This window comes from Coccidioides immitis (genome assembly GCF_000149335.2).
Source record: "Coccidioides immitis RS genomic scaffold supercont3.4, whole genome shotgun sequence".
NCBI classification, from domain to species: Eukaryota; Fungi; Ascomycota; class Eurotiomycetes; order Onygenales; family Onygenaceae; genus Coccidioides; species Coccidioides immitis.
The window spans coordinates 3,279,033-3,294,797 of record NW_004504311.1 but is presented as its reverse complement, the minus strand read 5'-3'; the positions used below and the strand labels follow the sequence as shown (position 1 = coordinate 3,294,797).

The following is a 15,765-nucleotide window of genomic DNA, read 5'->3' as shown; positions in this document are numbered from 1 at the left end:
CGCTGATAACGATGGCTGAAAGATGGAATCTTAGAGAGCAACAAAAAGGTCGCTTCTGATGCTGCAGGGCCTAATTTGCACGCTTCTCATGGATTGGTCCTGTACCGGTTACTCTACAGGAGTTCATACGACATAGTTAACCAAACTAACTCGGAAATTTATAGCTTTAGCTACCGTGTCTCTCCAAGATAATATGTGTGCAATTTAAGAGATTTCGACCACTGCATATCGAAAGGCGCAAAGTTCCCGATGCATGGCTTTATAGATGGAGGTGGTGTGCGCACGAGCCAGCCTTCTACTCCGACATTATGAAATAATACATGGGGGTATCCGTGTAGGATGAGCTCAAATCCCCACACGTGCTCATGTTTGGGATCGTATCATTTTATCACGGCTGGTGGGCTTTCCTTGCATTCTGTTGACGGAGAGAGTCGCCCTGCGACGGTTAGTAGAGGGGATTAGTGTCTAGGCCGATGGACGGTTGGCGAGAACAAGTCGCACCCGAGTGAAAGTCATCGCCTAGAGGCATGAGAATCTATTACACCATGACCTTAATCTCACGCACTCCTTGGGCTTGATGTGAAAAATTGATCTTAGATAATTTATAAAAAAGGACAATGTATAGAATAATTTGTATCAGCAATACCTTGTGTTCCGTTGTCGAAAGAATATTGATGAAGTGAAAATACTGCACAGGCCTCGCATCCGATTCAATGCCATGGGGGAGGTGAGCACACATCGATCAATGCCAGTACGGATGTGCATACATACATACTCCGTACTAGGCGACCATGGACGGATTGCAGCGATTAGGAATCTCCAGCCATGTTTTCTGATATGCTTCCCGCACTCCGTACCATGTATCATTTCCCGTCAAAGTACGCAGTAGATGCCGACCTAGGGAAAGTCTTTCATCGATCTGAGTACACCGATCCACCCTGGAAGGGACTTGTATACTCTATGAGCTTCAAACCTGGAAGCCACAAAATGGGTGATCAATCATATGTCGTCAAGTGTCTCAGGACAGATATCCTCATAGATGTCTAAGCCACGCTCCAACCTTTGCCGCTCACGTTTATTTAATATATACAGCCTCCGGCATCATGATAACCATGAGATTCGAGCGTCATAGGTGTGCGTAATAACTCTGACTTACCATTGCCGTTCTCTGCACCGGTTGTCAACATCCGATCACACCGTCTGTTCTGCAGCTTCAAGCATTCGGGGGTGTGTTCGAGATTTGCCTTTGCGAGGAAATAGGAATGGGATCCAAATCCACACCTTGGGCTATGGGGGTCTGTATGAGCTCACGGTTCGATATGTGCGATCGGGGGAGTCGCTCTATCGATTTCGAGTCCTACGTACCCCGGAGATCTGAGCCATTTTCATCGGGACCGGTTTTAACTCTGTGCGTGGGGGGATGATTTTTAGGATGACGACTGACTCAGAACTAACTGGCTCTGGTTATTATAAGTTCAATATTCTCCCCCCTGAACACTCAATACTCTGTAATCTGCAACTCTCCCCCTTGCCATCCGCCATGCCACATGAAAAAAAAATTTCACGTTAGATTCCCAGGAGGATCGGAGTGGCGAGCTCGTAAAGTCATTTTAAGGTAGTCGGCCAGATCGACGTGCATCGTTGGCCCGGCTTGGCGACAGGGACCAAAGCAAAAGCTAGCCCGGAGAACCATGAGCGATGCAACCACTAAGCGCTGGGCGAATCCTCCGCGAGCAGATTTCGAGTCTGAAGGATCAAGAGGAAAGGAGGGTCCAGTGAGTACGTGGCCGTGCCCGTCTGGCGCGCCGGGAGAAGGGAGGGCCAAACCTGCGCAGGTCCCGTCGGACGCCCTCTAGGACGGGCGAGGCCTCAACCCAGCGGCAGACAGCCGTGCCTTGATATCATCCTGGAAGACACGTAAGCGCCAAAACAGATTTACATCACGTGAAAATCGAGGCACTCCGATCGTGTGGTCAGCCAGTGAGCGTGCCACTCTGGCGAAGTGTTTTCTTTTTAAGTAATATTATTGGACAATAAGGCAATGCCAAGATGTAAATCTGGCGAATGAGGTGTGTTCCCCTGGGCGGTTGAGGGCGAACCCTTCCGAACCGGTGCCAGCTCTTTGTTCCTTGAAATTTGCTTTTTTGCCAGTATGACGACCACAGCGGATGGATGGATCGATGTACCAACTGCCGTGGTACAGCTAATACATATGTATCAGATAGATGAGTACATGTACGTATACATACGTACATACGTGCCGCAATGCGACCAAGGAATGAGAGATGTAATTTTCATCTCGTCGTTTGCTTGAGGGGTGCGGTGCGCGCTTGTCCTCTGCTGCATCAGCCGAACCGAAGCTATGCAGCACAGGAGGCAAATTTCTACAGAGAACTCCAGTTCTCCAGCTCCTTCGACGGGGCCCTGCGCCCCAACTAAGCAGACAAAGGCCGCCAAAATCACGCAGCGGGACTCTCCTTGTCGGTGCTGGTGGTGTGGTACGGAGTACTTGTAACGGTTTCATTTCCACTCTGCCGCCGTTGGCAAGTATACATACATACACACTGAGGGATGATGTCAAGCTGTGTCACTTCCCAAACCTGGGAGCTTACAGATCCCGTCACAGTGAAAAATTACAAGCTTCACTTTTCTGATCCTGTTAATTTTTCTTGCGCTCCTGAGGGAAACAAGAAACAACAAACTCGTTCCATGCTCCCACTCGCATCTCTAACCCTCCAAACTACTACACGGCCATGTGGTGAGCCTTTCCCTCTGTCACTGCTACAGAGTCTGGAACCTGCAGGTGCTATTTTTACACTTGTTTTTGTTTTCTAGTTCGCTTTTCAGAAGGGGACCCTCACATCCACCCACACCTACTACGCGTTGCGCAGAGCGACATCACTCGCGCGGCTCTCCCAGTAAGCTTAACTGGACCTCTCCTCTCCTTAACCTTCTCTCATCCAATTTCTCGTCCTCGTCCTCACCACCCAGACCTCCCTCCCTTTACCCCCCCTTCACGCCTCCATATCAAGGGGATCTCCGTCTCCGGTCTTCGTGCTTACCTTCGACGGCTCCAGAGGTTCCGCTGCCCGTAACCTAGAACCTCTCCGTCGACTGCTGGATCCTCAAGCTCGTCCCACAACTGACGAAACCGCTCCTGGTGCCGTGGTTCTGCGAGACAACAGTTGTCTCTCAGCAAGAGACAGTTAACTTTGATCTTCTTGTCTCGTCTTTCTTTTCAAGCCGACGTCCTCTTGTGAGTCTCTGCCAAGTCTCAGCTATCACCAGATCTTGTTATCTTCTTCATACCGCCATTCTTCCCATCATCGAGTTGCGAGTCCGTTCCCATCTGCTGAGGCTCATTTCGGCCGTGCTACTCGTCGGTTGCCATAACCCCAGTCGCTCGTTAATCCTTCAACCTGTTGCGTCCACCGCTCTCCCGTTCTCGCGGCGTCGATATCACCATATCCCTATTTTGCCTTCTCACTTGAGCTGCGATTTATTGCCATCCACTGTTGCAAATGTTGATGAATGTCGATGACCTATTTGACGCCTGTCGGTCTCCTTATCGGATTTTAATCTTACATCTTTCTTCTTCAATTTGTGCAGAATTTTGAACTCCCCCCTTCTGGATAGTGTGGAGATTTCACACTCCTTCCCGCCCCCGGTTTTCGACTTCTACTTCGATTTCCTTCGTTGCTCAAGCCGTTTTATGATATTCAACTTTTTTAATCACCATGAATTCCAACGTGAACCGAGCGAAAAAAGTACCCCAACTTCGCCTGAATTCCGGCTATCATGATCCTTTTACAGACCAGTCAAATGGTGTGGGCGAGTTCTCCGCCGCATCTCGTCCATTGATCGCACCTCCTGAACCGCCTTATTCGCCAGTTAGTCGGCTCAATTCCTCTCCAGAGCGTCTGGCCATTCCCCCGACAAGAGCGTACCTCGAGACTCGCCGGCACAATGCAGAATCACACCACGATTTATCGTGTAGATCGAGCTGGACCTCCGACGCAGGGAGTCGTAACAGTCGTCAATACTTCGAATACTACCCATTTGGAGAGTCGAAAGTTTCATCGCGAGAAGGGAGCGACGAGGATGTGATCAACACGCAAACCGTTGCTGAGAAATTTGCCATCTTCCCGGATAAGGATCTCATAGTCTTCCCGCACGACGTGGAAAAGGACGACGAGATGCATAATCCCGACCCAGAGGATAAATACCGGGATTGTCGGGTGTGCACAAAAAGAGGATTCCTGAACGTTGGCGCCTTGCTTTTCATTTGTTTAGGCCTTTTGACTCTTTTCATTGGTTACCCAGTTATGTATGACGTCCCAAAAATAAAGGAGATTTCCTCCCTCATCTTGAGTGTTGCTAACTGCGAGATAGCACCTTTGCCGAAAAATTGATTCGTGGCTCTGATCCAACTGGCTGCAATGCTGATCCGATGTGTCTTGATGTCGGAAAAATTTCATTGAAAAATATTCGAACTTCATTGATTGACCCTGATACCCCTGATTCAGCAAAGTCAATTACTGCGGCGGATGGCAAAAAGTGGGAGTTAGTGGTAAGTAACTAACAAGCGATCTTAGTCATTCAAAGAGAAGCTAGGGTTGACACACTTCGCAGTTTTCTGATGAGTTCAATCGGGACGGACGCACCTTTTTTGAAGGAGATGACCCATTTTTGCAAGCAGTTGATATTTGGTATGGCGTTACACAGGATTTGGAAGTATGTTAAGCTTTGTCCTCCATATCTAAGTATGGATTAACTAATGATCGGCAAAGTGGTATGACCCTGATGCCGTTACGACAAAGGACGGCGTTTTGGAGATACGATTTGATGCTTTTCAAAATCATGGACTAAATTATCGATCTGGTATGGTGCAGTCGTGGAATCAGCTGTGCTTCACTGGAGGGCGTTTGGAGGCGAGCATATCCCTTCCTGGTCGAGGCGATACCTCTGGTCTTTGGCCAGGTTTCTGGTCCATGGGCAATCTCGGACGACCTGGATATGCCGCTACAACCGAAGGCATGTGGCCATACACTTACCACGACAAGTGCGACGCTGGTATTACTGCAAACCAAAGCTCCACAGATGGGATTAGCTTTCTTCCCGGGATGAAACTTCCAGCCTGCACGTGCGACGGCGAGGACCACCCAACACCCGGAAAGTCGCGATCCGCCCCGGAAATTGACGTTATTGAAGCCAGTGTCCATCCACTAAATAAGGAAGTTTCATCAACCATCGGTGATGTATCGCAAAGTGCACAAATTGCACCTTTTGATATTTGGTATATGCCAAACTATGGTTAGTATACTATCAAACACCTCATATCTCCTTTGGCCTAACAACGCGGTAGAATTTATGGAATTGTATGATCCCAAAATCACGCATATAAATGACTACCGCGGTGGCCCTTTCCAGCAAGCCATTTCTGGAATCACCAACTTAAACAACGACTGGTATGACGGCAAAGCATATCAAGTATACGCCTTCGAATACACGCCTGGTGCGAAAGGAGAAATAACGTGGTTTGTCGGTAAAGATAAAACCTGGAAACTCGATGCACGTGCCATCGGGCCCAATGGGAATATCGGACAGCGAGTGATCCCCGTCGAGCCCATGGCAATTATCATGAACTTGGGCATGTCCCACAGTTTTGCACCGTTGAACCTGACAGGTCTAGCGCCATTGCTCCCCGCAAAGATGAGATTCGACTACGTGAGACTGTACCAGGATCCTGATAAGAAAAGCGTGACTTGTGACCCGCCAGGGATGGAGACAACGCGCTATATCAAGAAGCACAAGGAAGTCTATACCAATCCTAACCTGACAACCTGGTAAGTGTGGCCCTAAAGAGCAGGGAGAACATATATGCTAACTTGATTCCTAGGTCGCAGACAGACTACTCATGGCCAAAGAACGACTTCGTTCATGGATGCGGTTAATTGCATTCTCTCTCATGCGTCCTCTTTGCTTTCGCGACTATCCCGCATCTCAAGCATTTTTTTTCCCCCTGCACCTTTCTCATTCTGTTTTACTTCGAACCGTTCTCTAGACACCTCATTATTCTACGCATTTCTTCCTGTAAATGTATGAATTTGTATAATTGCCGCCTCTATTTTTCATTTTTGTTTTCAACTGCATCACCATCTTCCAATTTTTCATGCTATGTGTTCCTGTTTTCTTCTTTCCTGCAATGATTGCATTTAGCGTGGCGGCGCCTTAGCAGGCATTTGGCTGGTGAAATTAAAACATATGCAGAACCCCAAAAAAAAAAAGCAAGCAAGCATGCATAATCATAAAAACCAGACTTAAAGAGGCCTCACTTGGTAGGTGCTTGGGTTGTCTGCATACATCAATGTATGCACCCTGCACTCCCCAGTAGCAATGAATTAAAAAAATATTTGCGGATAACAATTTCTTTGTTCTTGTTTCAATGGACCTTGCTCTGTTTTTCATAGGAAGCATCTGGTTTTGTCCGAATAATATGCATTGTTACGCTTTCGCAGACACATGATCACTTCCAAGTGGAACACAAAGGAATAATATTACACACATGTAAGTGATAAGGTAATCTTCGACATATAGGATATATGTATATTAAGCTATTAGAAATACAGAATAGATAATCTTCGATTCTCCAAGAGAGAAGTGGGAGAACCTCTAACATGTAGGCGTGAGTTTGAGAGGAAGTATGGTATAAGGGGCGGGTTAAATACATACATACCGAGAGGGGGAGAGAGAGGGCCAATGGACTCCGCAGTCAACCGTGTTTCCGTAAAGCAGGGGGAAAGGATAAAAAGAAGCCCAACGAACGCTGGCAGAAGAGAAAGGTGGGATGAAGCTGGCATGCAAGATGTTAAAAAAAAACAGAGAAAAAGAAAAAAAAAAAAGGTAAAGAGGTAATAATAACATAAGACAGGATATCATTAAAAAAACGAAAAAAACTGGACGTTTATGCCAAAAAAAGAAAAGAAAAGAAAACACCAATTTGGTATCTCTTCCTTTATTGATGGATGTGCTTCCTGTATCCTTTTCCCATTCACCTAAATTTACTACTTAGGCATGTATGGTATATATGTACTAAGGATTTTGTTCCTCGCTATCATATTGCTGTATTTCTGCTCAAGGATTATGTATGTCATTACCGTCTTTTTCTTTTTTTTCCCCCTATCTCCCGGGTCCCATTTCATAAATCTGCTCTGGCACAGGGCCTGTATGCGTTGGGTGCATGCCATTGGGACTCCCGGGACTGCTACCGCTCAGAGGACTTGGCGGACCCATGCTCACACGCTGGTTGTAATAATCATTTGCTTGACCCTGCGGCGGCATCGGCTGCTGCGGCGGCGGTGGTTGGAGATTACCAGGCATTTCGGCCATATCGGTTTGGGGCACTTTGTCATAGCCATATGAAGGAGGAGGTTGGGAGCCGTCGAGGGGCTTGTTATCCACAGCCGGTGGTGGTGCATAATAACCCATTGCTGCGTTTTGAGGCTGTCCGTATTGATCGTGGGGCGCCATTGGTGGCCCAGGAGGAGGAACGCCGGCGCCGGCGGCAGCGGCGCCATTATTGTTCTGGTCAGCCTTCTTCTTCACGCAGAAGAACCAGACGAGGAAAGCGGCGATGGCTCCGACGCCAGCGCAGGCGCCGACGACGACACCGGCGATGGCACCGCCGGAGAGACTCTTCTTTCGTTTGCCTCTGCCAGTGCCGTCATCATCATCGTCGTCATCTTGTGACTCTGAAGGCCCAGTGGATTGTGATGGGCCGGCTGGGGAAGAAGAAGTTTCATCTGGTGCAGGCGGGGTCGACTCTTCGGTTTGCGTAGGCTCGGGAGGGGCGGAAGGCAGGTCAAAGTCGGATGAGCTCGAGGAAGTCAGGTGGGTTCTCCAAGAGGAGCCATAGACAGACTCGTAGTAATCGGTGAGTTGCTGGACTTGTGACGAAACCGAGGCATAGGACCGACATCCGAACAGTTTCGATCCGCCACCGAAGAAGTACGTTCCGCAGTACGGTTCGGTGGTGGTGGTGCATTTCAAGATCCTGCGGTTGCTTCTGCAGGAAGCATCGCACTCGTCGCCATAGTTGATGCAACTAGATGGGATGTTCGTACAGTCGGTGATTTCGCTGCTAATGCAGCAGCCAATGGCGGTGCCCTGATGGACGCAGTTGGCTCGGGCGTTGACGCAGGTCAGCAAGTTATCTGCGCAAGAGCAGCACCAATTAGTAAGTGCGTAGTGGGAAAAGGAAAGAAAAAAAAAGAAATTAATTGTTGATATCAAAGGGGGGTTACGGTGGATTGGGATGACGCACCGGGATCGCTAGTGACTAAGCCGCAGTAGTACCCAGGCGGAGGAAGAGGCAATGTCGTTTTGTCCTTCCGCGGTAACAGCTCGCGAGGAAAGCCGGGTGGCACACCTGGCGGATCAGTAGGCTTTGGAGACATGCCAACCGCGGCCATCAAGCCGATAGGGGTTTCTTGAGGCAACGGCATGATAGACATTGAGCCCTCTACGCTCCCGAGGGAGAGCAGGGCCGCAAGGGCGGTGGTCCACGAAAAGTGGTGCATGGCGTGGATAGGTATGCACGGGAGATGGAATCAACAAAAACCGTGAAGATCTGATCTTTTCTCGCTTTCTCGCAGCCCGCCGACGACTGCCAGCAGGGAGGGGAGGAAGCCTATGGCACACCAAGCGGTCGACGGACAGACCCGATGAAAGTGACTCCTCTTGACAAACAAATGCCAAGAATTGGTAGATCTTACTGGAGCCCAGCAGCTGACAGTAAGCAGTCAAAGAAGTGAGTGACAGAACGAACGAAGGAACGATTCGCTCTGATGGATCTGATGGTAAAGATGAAACTCTCCACCACCTGTGCGGTCAAAAAAGAGAGAGAGAGAGAGAGCGTGTGTGTGTGTGAGAGAGAGGAAAAAGGGAGACCCGATCATCCACCCGCCCCAGCCTCAACGGGGAAAGGAGATTTGCACTTCTCGTGCCAGCAAAAAACGAGGCTCTGCCCATTCTTCTGACAGCTGTGATTAGCTTCTGATGGCGGTTTGATACTAAGTGGAACGAGAACACGAGCTGGTGATCCAATGGCAAGGCACAAGGGCGGCCTGGCTGCAGGGATCCAGCAGCCGGACTGTCTTGGCCTCGCGATTCCTGGGGAGGCGGCACAGACGAGGAAATTTTGTTTCTTCGCAAGTCGAGATGAAGACGGGAGAGCGGGAGAGAGACTGCTTCCGTCAATTTATCGACCACTGTGCGCAGCGGTCTCTCTCGACATCGACAGCAACAGGCGACGACGATGCTCCTCGACAAGGGGAAAAGCGTGGAGGGAGAATTTCGGACGTGCGAATAATTCCAATTTGTCCAATCGCGGCTGTCGGCGAGGGCCGACTCTGCTATCTGATTGGCCACATTTCGCTTCGCTGCGCAAACATTTTGTTTCAAGCGCCGTTTTGACCCACAACGTATCGTTGTCTTATTGGCCCGCGACGGGTAATTCTCCGGAAATGCGCGTAACTGAAATATATCAGCCAATCATCGTCCGGAGTTGTCGGGAAGAGCAATCTCGGGAATTAAGTTTATCCGGCGGCCCCACTCCGAAATACGTTGAAACGCTGCCGTGTTACGGGAGTTATGTATGTTACACGCGCCCAAAAAAACGCCCATGTGAGGTGCTATTTATAGCGCTGTGGCGACGGAAAAGGTTGTCGTTGCCAAGCTCAGGTCGACCACCGCTGGCATCCCCCGCACATCGCCGAGCAAGGCGAAGCGTCACCAGAGCCGAAAGTCCGGTGAATTTCAGAGCATCTCGCCGCGGGACATCCGTTTTGGGGGGGAGGAGGGTGGTGTCGTCATGCATGTCTTGCTTGCTTCGACCTTTCCCTGTCATCTTTTGAGGTCTCGTCCTTTTGTCACGTTCTCATCCCTTTATTATCCTCCTGGGTGCTCTTCATTGCAAAAAACATGATGACATTCTTCTTGAAGAAGAACCCCTTTGCCTTTGTTCAATGCCGAGGATGTGATTATGCTGGATCCAACGTATTCAAAGGCCTGGTCTCATCGCCGCTTTTTTTGGTCCCGCGGTAGTTATTTTTGTCGTGGTCCTTCTCGTCCGTTTCCATCGCCCGACCGGACCCCATGGCTTCCCAATGGACTCGAGCTCTCCCAGAGACTCACTCGATCGCGATGCTGCCATTGACGGCCCTGGTGTTAATTTGAGGCTCTTGGGGTCCGCCGAATCCACCCGTTACCCGCGTCTTAAGAGGTTCCACTTCTTCCAACCGGGAATATATCAACTGGACTTGTGGCCCAATGGCAAGGCGTCTGACTACGAATCAGAAGATTGCAGGTTCGATCCCTGCCAAGTTCATGTTTTCCTCTCCGGAGCCATTGGTAAACCATCTCAGCCTATGGGATTTCGAATGACTTTTTTTCCTTTTTCGTCTCGTCAAGGGGCCTTTTTTTTTCCCCCCTTGTCGGTGCGAAGCGTGATCATCACGTGCTTTCAGTCCGGCCCGGCCAATCCCGGCGAATCTCGGATAGGTAGCTGGCTGGGCTGTTCCGTCTTCACTGACGAGTGAAGCTGCTGAAAATGTCTTTTTTTCATGAAAATTCATCGCTCTTTAATCCTGATAGGCTCCGAATGTGAAGCATGGGCGTCAAAGTCACTGCTGTTAAACTGGACATAAACCCGTGCCGGAGTTCGCTCCAAAAAAAAAAAAAAAAAAAAAAAAAAAAAAGAAAAAAGAAAAAAGAAAAAAGAAAAGGGTTCAAACCCCATATCCCGCCATGGGACATTGGACCGGAGATGTTAAACGTAACCATGCCTGGAACGCTCGGCGATGTCATCGGGCTTTCTTGTGGACATACCTACATTTCAAAAGGTATGTGCTGGCTGATGTACCGCGCTCCGTAGATGAGCAGTGGCGTGTAAAAAGTTCAAAATCAACTCCGTCTCCATGTGGAGAATCCAGGTTCGCATGACTAATGAATTCTACCCTGTGCGGCTTGTCTTCTGCGAATCTGATACTGGATACGGTGTCTCCAATATACAGTGCCTGCTTCGAAACCTAGTCTCTCTCTTTGCCATTTATCCGGTTATTTCAGTTTCGGGCTATATCGTTGTACAGTCAAAGGAGAGTGCATTATCTCACTTGTATTCATGCAATAGTTTGTGGAAACGCACAAACTATGATCATGAAAAAAAAATTTTGCTAATCATGCTGTAGTGCTCTCGCATATGCGAATTATCACAAATATCTTGTGGAGTTATGCTTCCGCAGGGGTGCAAAACTCTCCTATACCTGCTGAAACAATCCGGGTAGTATAAATTGTTTCTTTCTATAGTTCAGCTGTGAGCAGAGTGTTAGATAAATGGATTTGTCCGCGATGCAATATTTGTGTAGTCTTCTGTGTAGCAATATTCCATGCTTGATGTTGAGACACTTTTCGGTTTCGCTTTTTCTCCGCATTCTGGCGATCAATCGAGGTTATCTCAAATAATCTGGGATCCACGAGGCTCAAGGCCTGGAGAAGATTTCCTTCATGCTCGTCAAGCTGAATGTGGCTTGATCACATTATCCATAGTTGTCGTGAGGGGGAACGATTCATGGAAACTATCGGCAAAATTTGGCCTTACGAGGGGGAATTTTTAAAATGGGCTATGCCCCTGGATCTTCCGAACAGTGCTGCTGGGCTTTACTGTCCGTGCAACCAACTGCGGAACAACCGGGCATTTGCTTCGAGAAGGATTATCCAAACAGCCGGGTGTGTAATTTTGCTGTGTAGGGAGCAGATATAACTAATACATTCTCATGCCAGTGACATCATATTATTGTTCTGATTTGTGCCCCTTTCTTACGGTGCGGAGAAAGGCAAGCTTTTGGGCAAAGCCACATGTTGGTAATTGCTTTTGCTTCCCCCGCGGGTGAGATCCGCGGGGCTGGCCGTCAAGTTCCCTGTCATTCGCCGAACACGCCCATCACCGCATGCAACTGGAAGCGATCGCCGCAGCTTCTCGGGGTCCTTCCGAGCTGCTCGAGTGGAAACTATTACTCCCTACCTTCTCCGAGACGCGGATGAGATACACAGCCAGCGCCAGTTGCCAGAATAACTAGCGTGGCTGGTTTAACTTGGAAAAAAGAAAAAAAAAAAAAAAGGAACGAGGCAGCTCTCTTCAGGTATATGTCGAGATATGGAAGATACTTCGAAAGTAGAACTCCTGTCTAGGGCCGAATATCCTGGTTGTAATGCAGGAGTCCTCATTCGATCTGTTTTTTCTTCTTCTGAACGGGGCCACGCCTCCAAGTCTAAGCGACGGTAGCCGACCATCAACGGCCGTCCACCTTCGTCATAGCTGTCAACTGATTTAAAAAGGTGAGGATCACGGTCGATTTCCCATGCCAGGGAGCAAACAAGGGCGGGCGAGGGCATATTTCCAAGCTCGATGGCAAGGGTGGCTGCTTTGACGGAGACTCATTGTCCGCCACCGAACCAAGCCTGCTTAGCTAACCGCAGTCTCTGCAGGACAAAAAAAAAAAAAAGAAACTCAACCGCCGGCTTGTCTCGCTGCTCGGTGTACCTGGAGACTCGAGAGTTACCTGCACAGGCGAGAGAGCTACTGGAAGATACCTGCGTCGCAAGCCCTTCCTATGGGCAAACGAGATTCCTTGATGTTCTCCCCAAGACGCAAGAAGTACACAGCGGTTTCAGGTCGTCTGAGACTCTTCTTCACGTGAGTGCTTTTTTGCGCTCGCATTCCTCAGCTTCCAAGTCCCTGACACGGGCGCAGCGTGGCTTTATTCTCCGTTGAAGAGAGGGCCGGACCTATCCTCTCCACCCCTCACACACAATTCTTGATTTCTCTGCGACATTTTGTCGCCCTGCCTGCGGTTTGGAGGGGCTTGTCGCTGTAATTATAGCTGCTTCGAACCATCGATCGGATATAAGCTAAAATTCGCCGCCCATCCGACTCTGGGTAAGTGTCTCGCCCACTCAAGATCGTTGGAACGCACTCGACCTCGGCATCCTCCATTCCCCGTGTCATCGTCCGGTGGAGACCTTCCACTCTCCCGTTTCTGTCCGAACTTTGGTTAGCTGATAATTTATATGATCATATGAAGAGTCAGAACAGTGGTCACGTATGATTCACCGTCTCGCAGCCGTCAACCGCTTTACAACATATATATATATATATAATTTTTTTTTTTTTTCTTTTTCTTCTTTTTTTTTTCCCCCTGCGGTTCAGTCCGGTTGGAATTGGGGGTTGAGAAGGAGATATCAGCGTTAATATCCTCAGGCCGCGGGGGCCTGAGTCCAACTCACAGCCATGTGGAAGGCATCAGAACGGCTGATGGACACCATCAGCCACTATGCCTCGTTTCCAGCGACAGGAGTTTCCCTAAGGCAGATGGTTCAGTTTGGACATAGACCATCAACAGGTATGTTGGATACAGGTGTGTTACAATTAGTCCCTTTTGGATCCCGCAGAATCCGTTTTAACTTATTCCCACCGCACGAGACAGGAACTCTCTTTCGCGCATCCCAATTCCTGTCGGAAGAACTCCCAATCCGCCTAGCACACAGAGTCAAGGAGCTGGGCGACCTGCCGGATGGATTAAACGACATGCCTTCGATAAGAAAGGTGCAGGATTGGTATGCACAGTCATTCGAGGTATGCCTCCCGGCCTTTTTTTTTTTTTTTTTTTTTTTTTTTGGGCCCTTTTCGTCCCCATCTGACTCATTCTTCCAAATTAGGAAATTATAAGTTTGCCACGGCCAACCCTTTCGCAGGAAGTCAGAGCTCGCCTTCTACGGCCGAGTCGCCAGCATGGCCGCGAGCCGAAACTCCTCGATGAGGCAACACAAAATCCGAGTGTGAAAAACGGCCAATACCGCTCCTCCACGACATCCATCCTCCAGCAGACAAAAGACCTGTGCATTAACGGCAACGGCGGCAATGGAGGTGTAAATGGGACTACAAAGCACAGAGTCAGCGGGAACCGAAGGTACTTTGTTGCCGCAGACGACGGAGGCGACTGGCCACCCGAACTCAGGGATTATAACAACCGGTTCGCTTCGACGCTACATCACATCAAAAGGCGGCATGATAGCGTGGTCACGACAGTTGCGCAAGGAATTCTGGAATGGAAACGGAAAAGGCAGCGGCTGCAGATTGACTCTAATATACAATCGTTCCTTGATCGTTTTTACATGTCTCGTATCGGTATACGAATGCTGATAGGGCAACATATTGCCCTTACACAGCAGACGCATGAATACCACCCGAACTATGTCGGAATCATCTGTACCAAGACGAATGTCCGTGAACTTGCGCAGGAAGCGATTGAGAACGCGCGGTTCGTCTGTGAAGATCATTATGGATTATTTGACGCACCCAAGGTTCGCCTCGTCTGCAAAGATGATTTGAATTTTATGTACGTCCCGGGGCATCTGTCGCACATGCTTTTCGAAACTCTGAAGAATTCGTTGCGTGCTGTTGTAGAAACACATGGCCCGGAGAATGATTCGTTCCCTGAGATCAAGGTTATTGTCGCGGAAGGCCGCGAGGATATAACAATTAAAATTTCCGACGAAGGAGGGGGTATCCCAAGATCGTCAATTCCCCTAGTTTGGACGTATATGTACACCACAGTGGATCAGACTCCAAATTTGGACCCGGATTTTAATAAGAGCGATTTTAAGGCTCCAATGGCTGGTTTTGGCTATGGGCTTCCGATCAGTCGGCTCTATGCACGGTATTTCGGCGGTGACTTAAAGTTGATTAGCATGGAGGGGTAAACATCACTCTCCCTGGCCTATCATCTTTCTTACGGACTCTGGCTAACATGAATTTTTAGATATGGCACAGATGTCTACCTTCACCTTAACCGCCTTTCTTCGAGCTCAGAGCCCCTTCAATGACAATTACCAGTCATGAAGGATGGCCGCACACTCGTTCGCTCGGCTCGCCATTTATTCCCTTCGCTTCCATCATCATCCCAAGCATTGACGCCCATGAATGTGGCGGTAATTCGTTCAATGGTTGAAAACAGAGAGGTGTCTGAAAGGAAACAAGTAGGGGATGCGGAGAGCCTCGTCTATCAGGAGAGAAGTTGGTGAGAACCCATAAATTGTGGGCTCTCGCCCCTCGATTAACGTTTCCCTTCCGGCCGGCTGCAGAATTTGATTGCTCACAATATGTTCCTCTGTGTAAAGGATAAGCGTTTTCCTGCGCATTAGGAGACTTCGGCCGTTCCTACGGTTCATGCGCGGATTACTCTATGGAGTCAAGACCTGACCAGTATCCGCAACGCTTCCCTCTTTTAAGGAACTTCCAATCGAGCAGCCAAGGGTGAATCTTAAAAAAAAAAAAAAAAAAAAAAAAAAAAAAAAAAAAAGGGAACCCTGCGACGACAAGCATATCAACGACGAAAAAAGAGCACATTTACGAGCAATATCCTCCATGACGCCTTCTTTTATTTACCGCGCTTTTACCTCCTTGAAAACTTACCGAGAACCTTTATAAATCCCTATCTCCCTACTGCGCGGAGCACACGACCGATATCCTTTCAATTTCCAAACATCCCCGGCCCCACACCATACTTTTCTCGCTTGTATATACTCTTTTGCCTTGACTACACTCTAGGATTATTTACCCGGCCGACACTTAAAGCGGAAGGTGAACGTTGAAAGAGTGGGAATGAGGGGGGAAAAAGGGAAATTTACAGATGACATTTCACCGAAGAA

At 48.8% G+C, this 15,765-nt stretch overlaps 6 protein-coding genes and 1 non-coding gene across 8 annotated transcripts; 5 read left to right on the top strand and 2 right to left on the bottom strand.

Annotated features, from left to right (window-relative positions):
* Positions 1 to 518: 518 nt before the first annotated feature.
* On the bottom strand, positions 519 to 1,520 carry CIMG_11534 (uncharacterized protein). Its single transcript, XM_004446158.1, has 3 exons — positions 1,445 to 1,520; positions 1,157 to 1,357; positions 519 to 973 (listed from the first exon to the last, which is right to left on the bottom strand). Exon 3 carries the CDS (start codon positions 865 to 867, stop codon positions 637 to 639), a length of 231 nt encoding a protein of 76 aa, XP_004446215.1. The 5' UTR covers positions 868 to 973; positions 1,157 to 1,357; positions 1,445 to 1,520; the 3' UTR covers positions 519 to 636.
* An 849-nt stretch (positions 1,521 to 2,369) lies between these two features.
* On the top strand, positions 2,370 to 6,191 carry CIMG_05421 (beta-glucan synthesis-associated protein KRE6). Its single transcript, XM_001245979.2, has 7 exons — positions 2,370 to 2,918; positions 3,080 to 4,327; positions 4,393 to 4,570; positions 4,633 to 4,734; positions 4,791 to 5,313; positions 5,366 to 5,846; positions 5,900 to 6,191. Exons 2-7 carry the CDS (start codon positions 3,738 to 3,740, stop codon positions 5,952 to 5,954), a joined length of 1,929 nt encoding a protein of 642 aa, XP_001245980.1. The 5' UTR covers positions 2,370 to 2,918; positions 3,080 to 3,737; the 3' UTR covers positions 5,955 to 6,191.
* A 346-nt stretch (positions 6,192 to 6,537) lies between these two features.
* On the bottom strand, positions 6,538 to 8,579 carry CIMG_05420 (uncharacterized protein; the record flags this gene model as incomplete). The annotated part of the gene is made up of 2 exons (XM_001245978.2): positions 6,538 to 8,213; positions 8,324 to 8,579. The coding sequence occupies 2 exons, from the start codon at positions 8,577 to 8,579 to the stop codon at positions 7,180 to 7,182; spliced, it is 1,290 nt and encodes a 429-aa protein (XP_001245979.2). The 3' UTR covers positions 6,538 to 7,179.
* Positions 8,580 to 8,864: 285 nt separating this feature from the next.
* CIMG_05419 (uncharacterized protein) lies at positions 8,865 to 9,813 on the top strand (the record flags this gene model as incomplete). Its single annotated transcript, XM_001245977.2, has 3 exons — positions 8,865 to 8,883; positions 9,052 to 9,653; positions 9,703 to 9,813. The coding sequence occupies 3 exons, from the start codon at positions 8,865 to 8,867 to the stop codon at positions 9,811 to 9,813; spliced, it is 732 nt and encodes a 243-aa protein (XP_001245978.2).
* Positions 9,814 to 10,315: 502 nt separating this feature from the next.
* Positions 10,316 to 10,387, top strand: CIMG_15094. The gene has a single exon. It is a non-coding gene; the product is annotated as a tRNA-Arg (tRNA).
* A 1,436-nt stretch (positions 10,388 to 11,823) lies between these two features.
* Positions 11,824 to 12,852, top strand: CIMG_13465 (uncharacterized protein). The gene has a single exon (XM_004446157.1). The coding sequence runs from the start codon at positions 12,464 to 12,466 to the stop codon at positions 12,827 to 12,829; it is 366 nt and encodes a 121-aa protein (XP_004446214.1). The 5' UTR covers positions 11,824 to 12,463; the 3' UTR covers positions 12,830 to 12,852.
* Positions 12,719 to 15,728, top strand: CIMG_05416. 2 transcript variants are annotated; one of them, XM_004446155.1, is made up of 5 exons: positions 12,719 to 13,457; positions 13,542 to 13,690; positions 13,774 to 14,813; positions 14,877 to 15,134; positions 15,235 to 15,728. In XM_004446155.1, exons 1-4 carry the CDS (start codon positions 13,346 to 13,348, stop codon positions 14,938 to 14,940), a joined length of 1,365 nt encoding a protein of 454 aa, XP_004446212.1. In that variant the 5' UTR covers positions 12,719 to 13,345; the 3' UTR covers positions 14,941 to 15,134; positions 15,235 to 15,728. The 2 variants fall into 2 exon arrangements, with proteins under 2 accessions (XP_004446212.1, XP_004446213.1); XM_004446156.1 differs by having other exon boundaries at positions 13,313 to 13,690; positions 14,877 to 15,728.
* Positions 15,729 to 15,765: the final 37 nt, after the last annotated feature.

Coding starts and splice junctions, on each gene's coding strand:
- CIMG_11534 (XM_004446158.1), bottom strand. CDS start 867: ATGATACATGGTACGGAGTGCGGGAAGCATATCAGAAAACATGGCTGG.
- CIMG_05421 (XM_001245979.2), top strand. CDS start 3,738: ATGAATTCCAACGTGAACCGAGCGAAAAAAGTACCCCAACTTCGCCTG. Junction 4,328..4,392: donor TTCATTGGTTACCCAGTTAT/GTATGACGTCCC, acceptor ACTGCGAGATAG/CACCTTTGCCGAAAAATTGA. Junction 4,571..4,632: donor GCAAAAAGTGGGAGTTAGTG/GTAAGTAACTAA, acceptor CACACTTCGCAG/TTTTCTGATGAGTTCAATCG.
- CIMG_13465 (XM_004446157.1), top strand. CDS start 12,464: ATGGCAAGGGTGGCTGCTTTGACGGAGACTCATTGTCCGCCACCGAAC.
- CIMG_05416 (XM_004446156.1), top strand. CDS start 13,346: ATGTGGAAGGCATCAGAACGGCTGATGGACACCATCAGCCACTATGCC. Junction 13,691..13,773: donor GGTATGCACAGTCATTCGAG/GTATGCCTCCCG, acceptor CTTCCAAATTAG/GAAATTATAAGTTTGCCACG. Junction 14,814..14,876: donor AAGTTGATTAGCATGGAGGG/GTAAACATCACT, acceptor ATGAATTTTTAG/ATATGGCACAGATGTCTACC.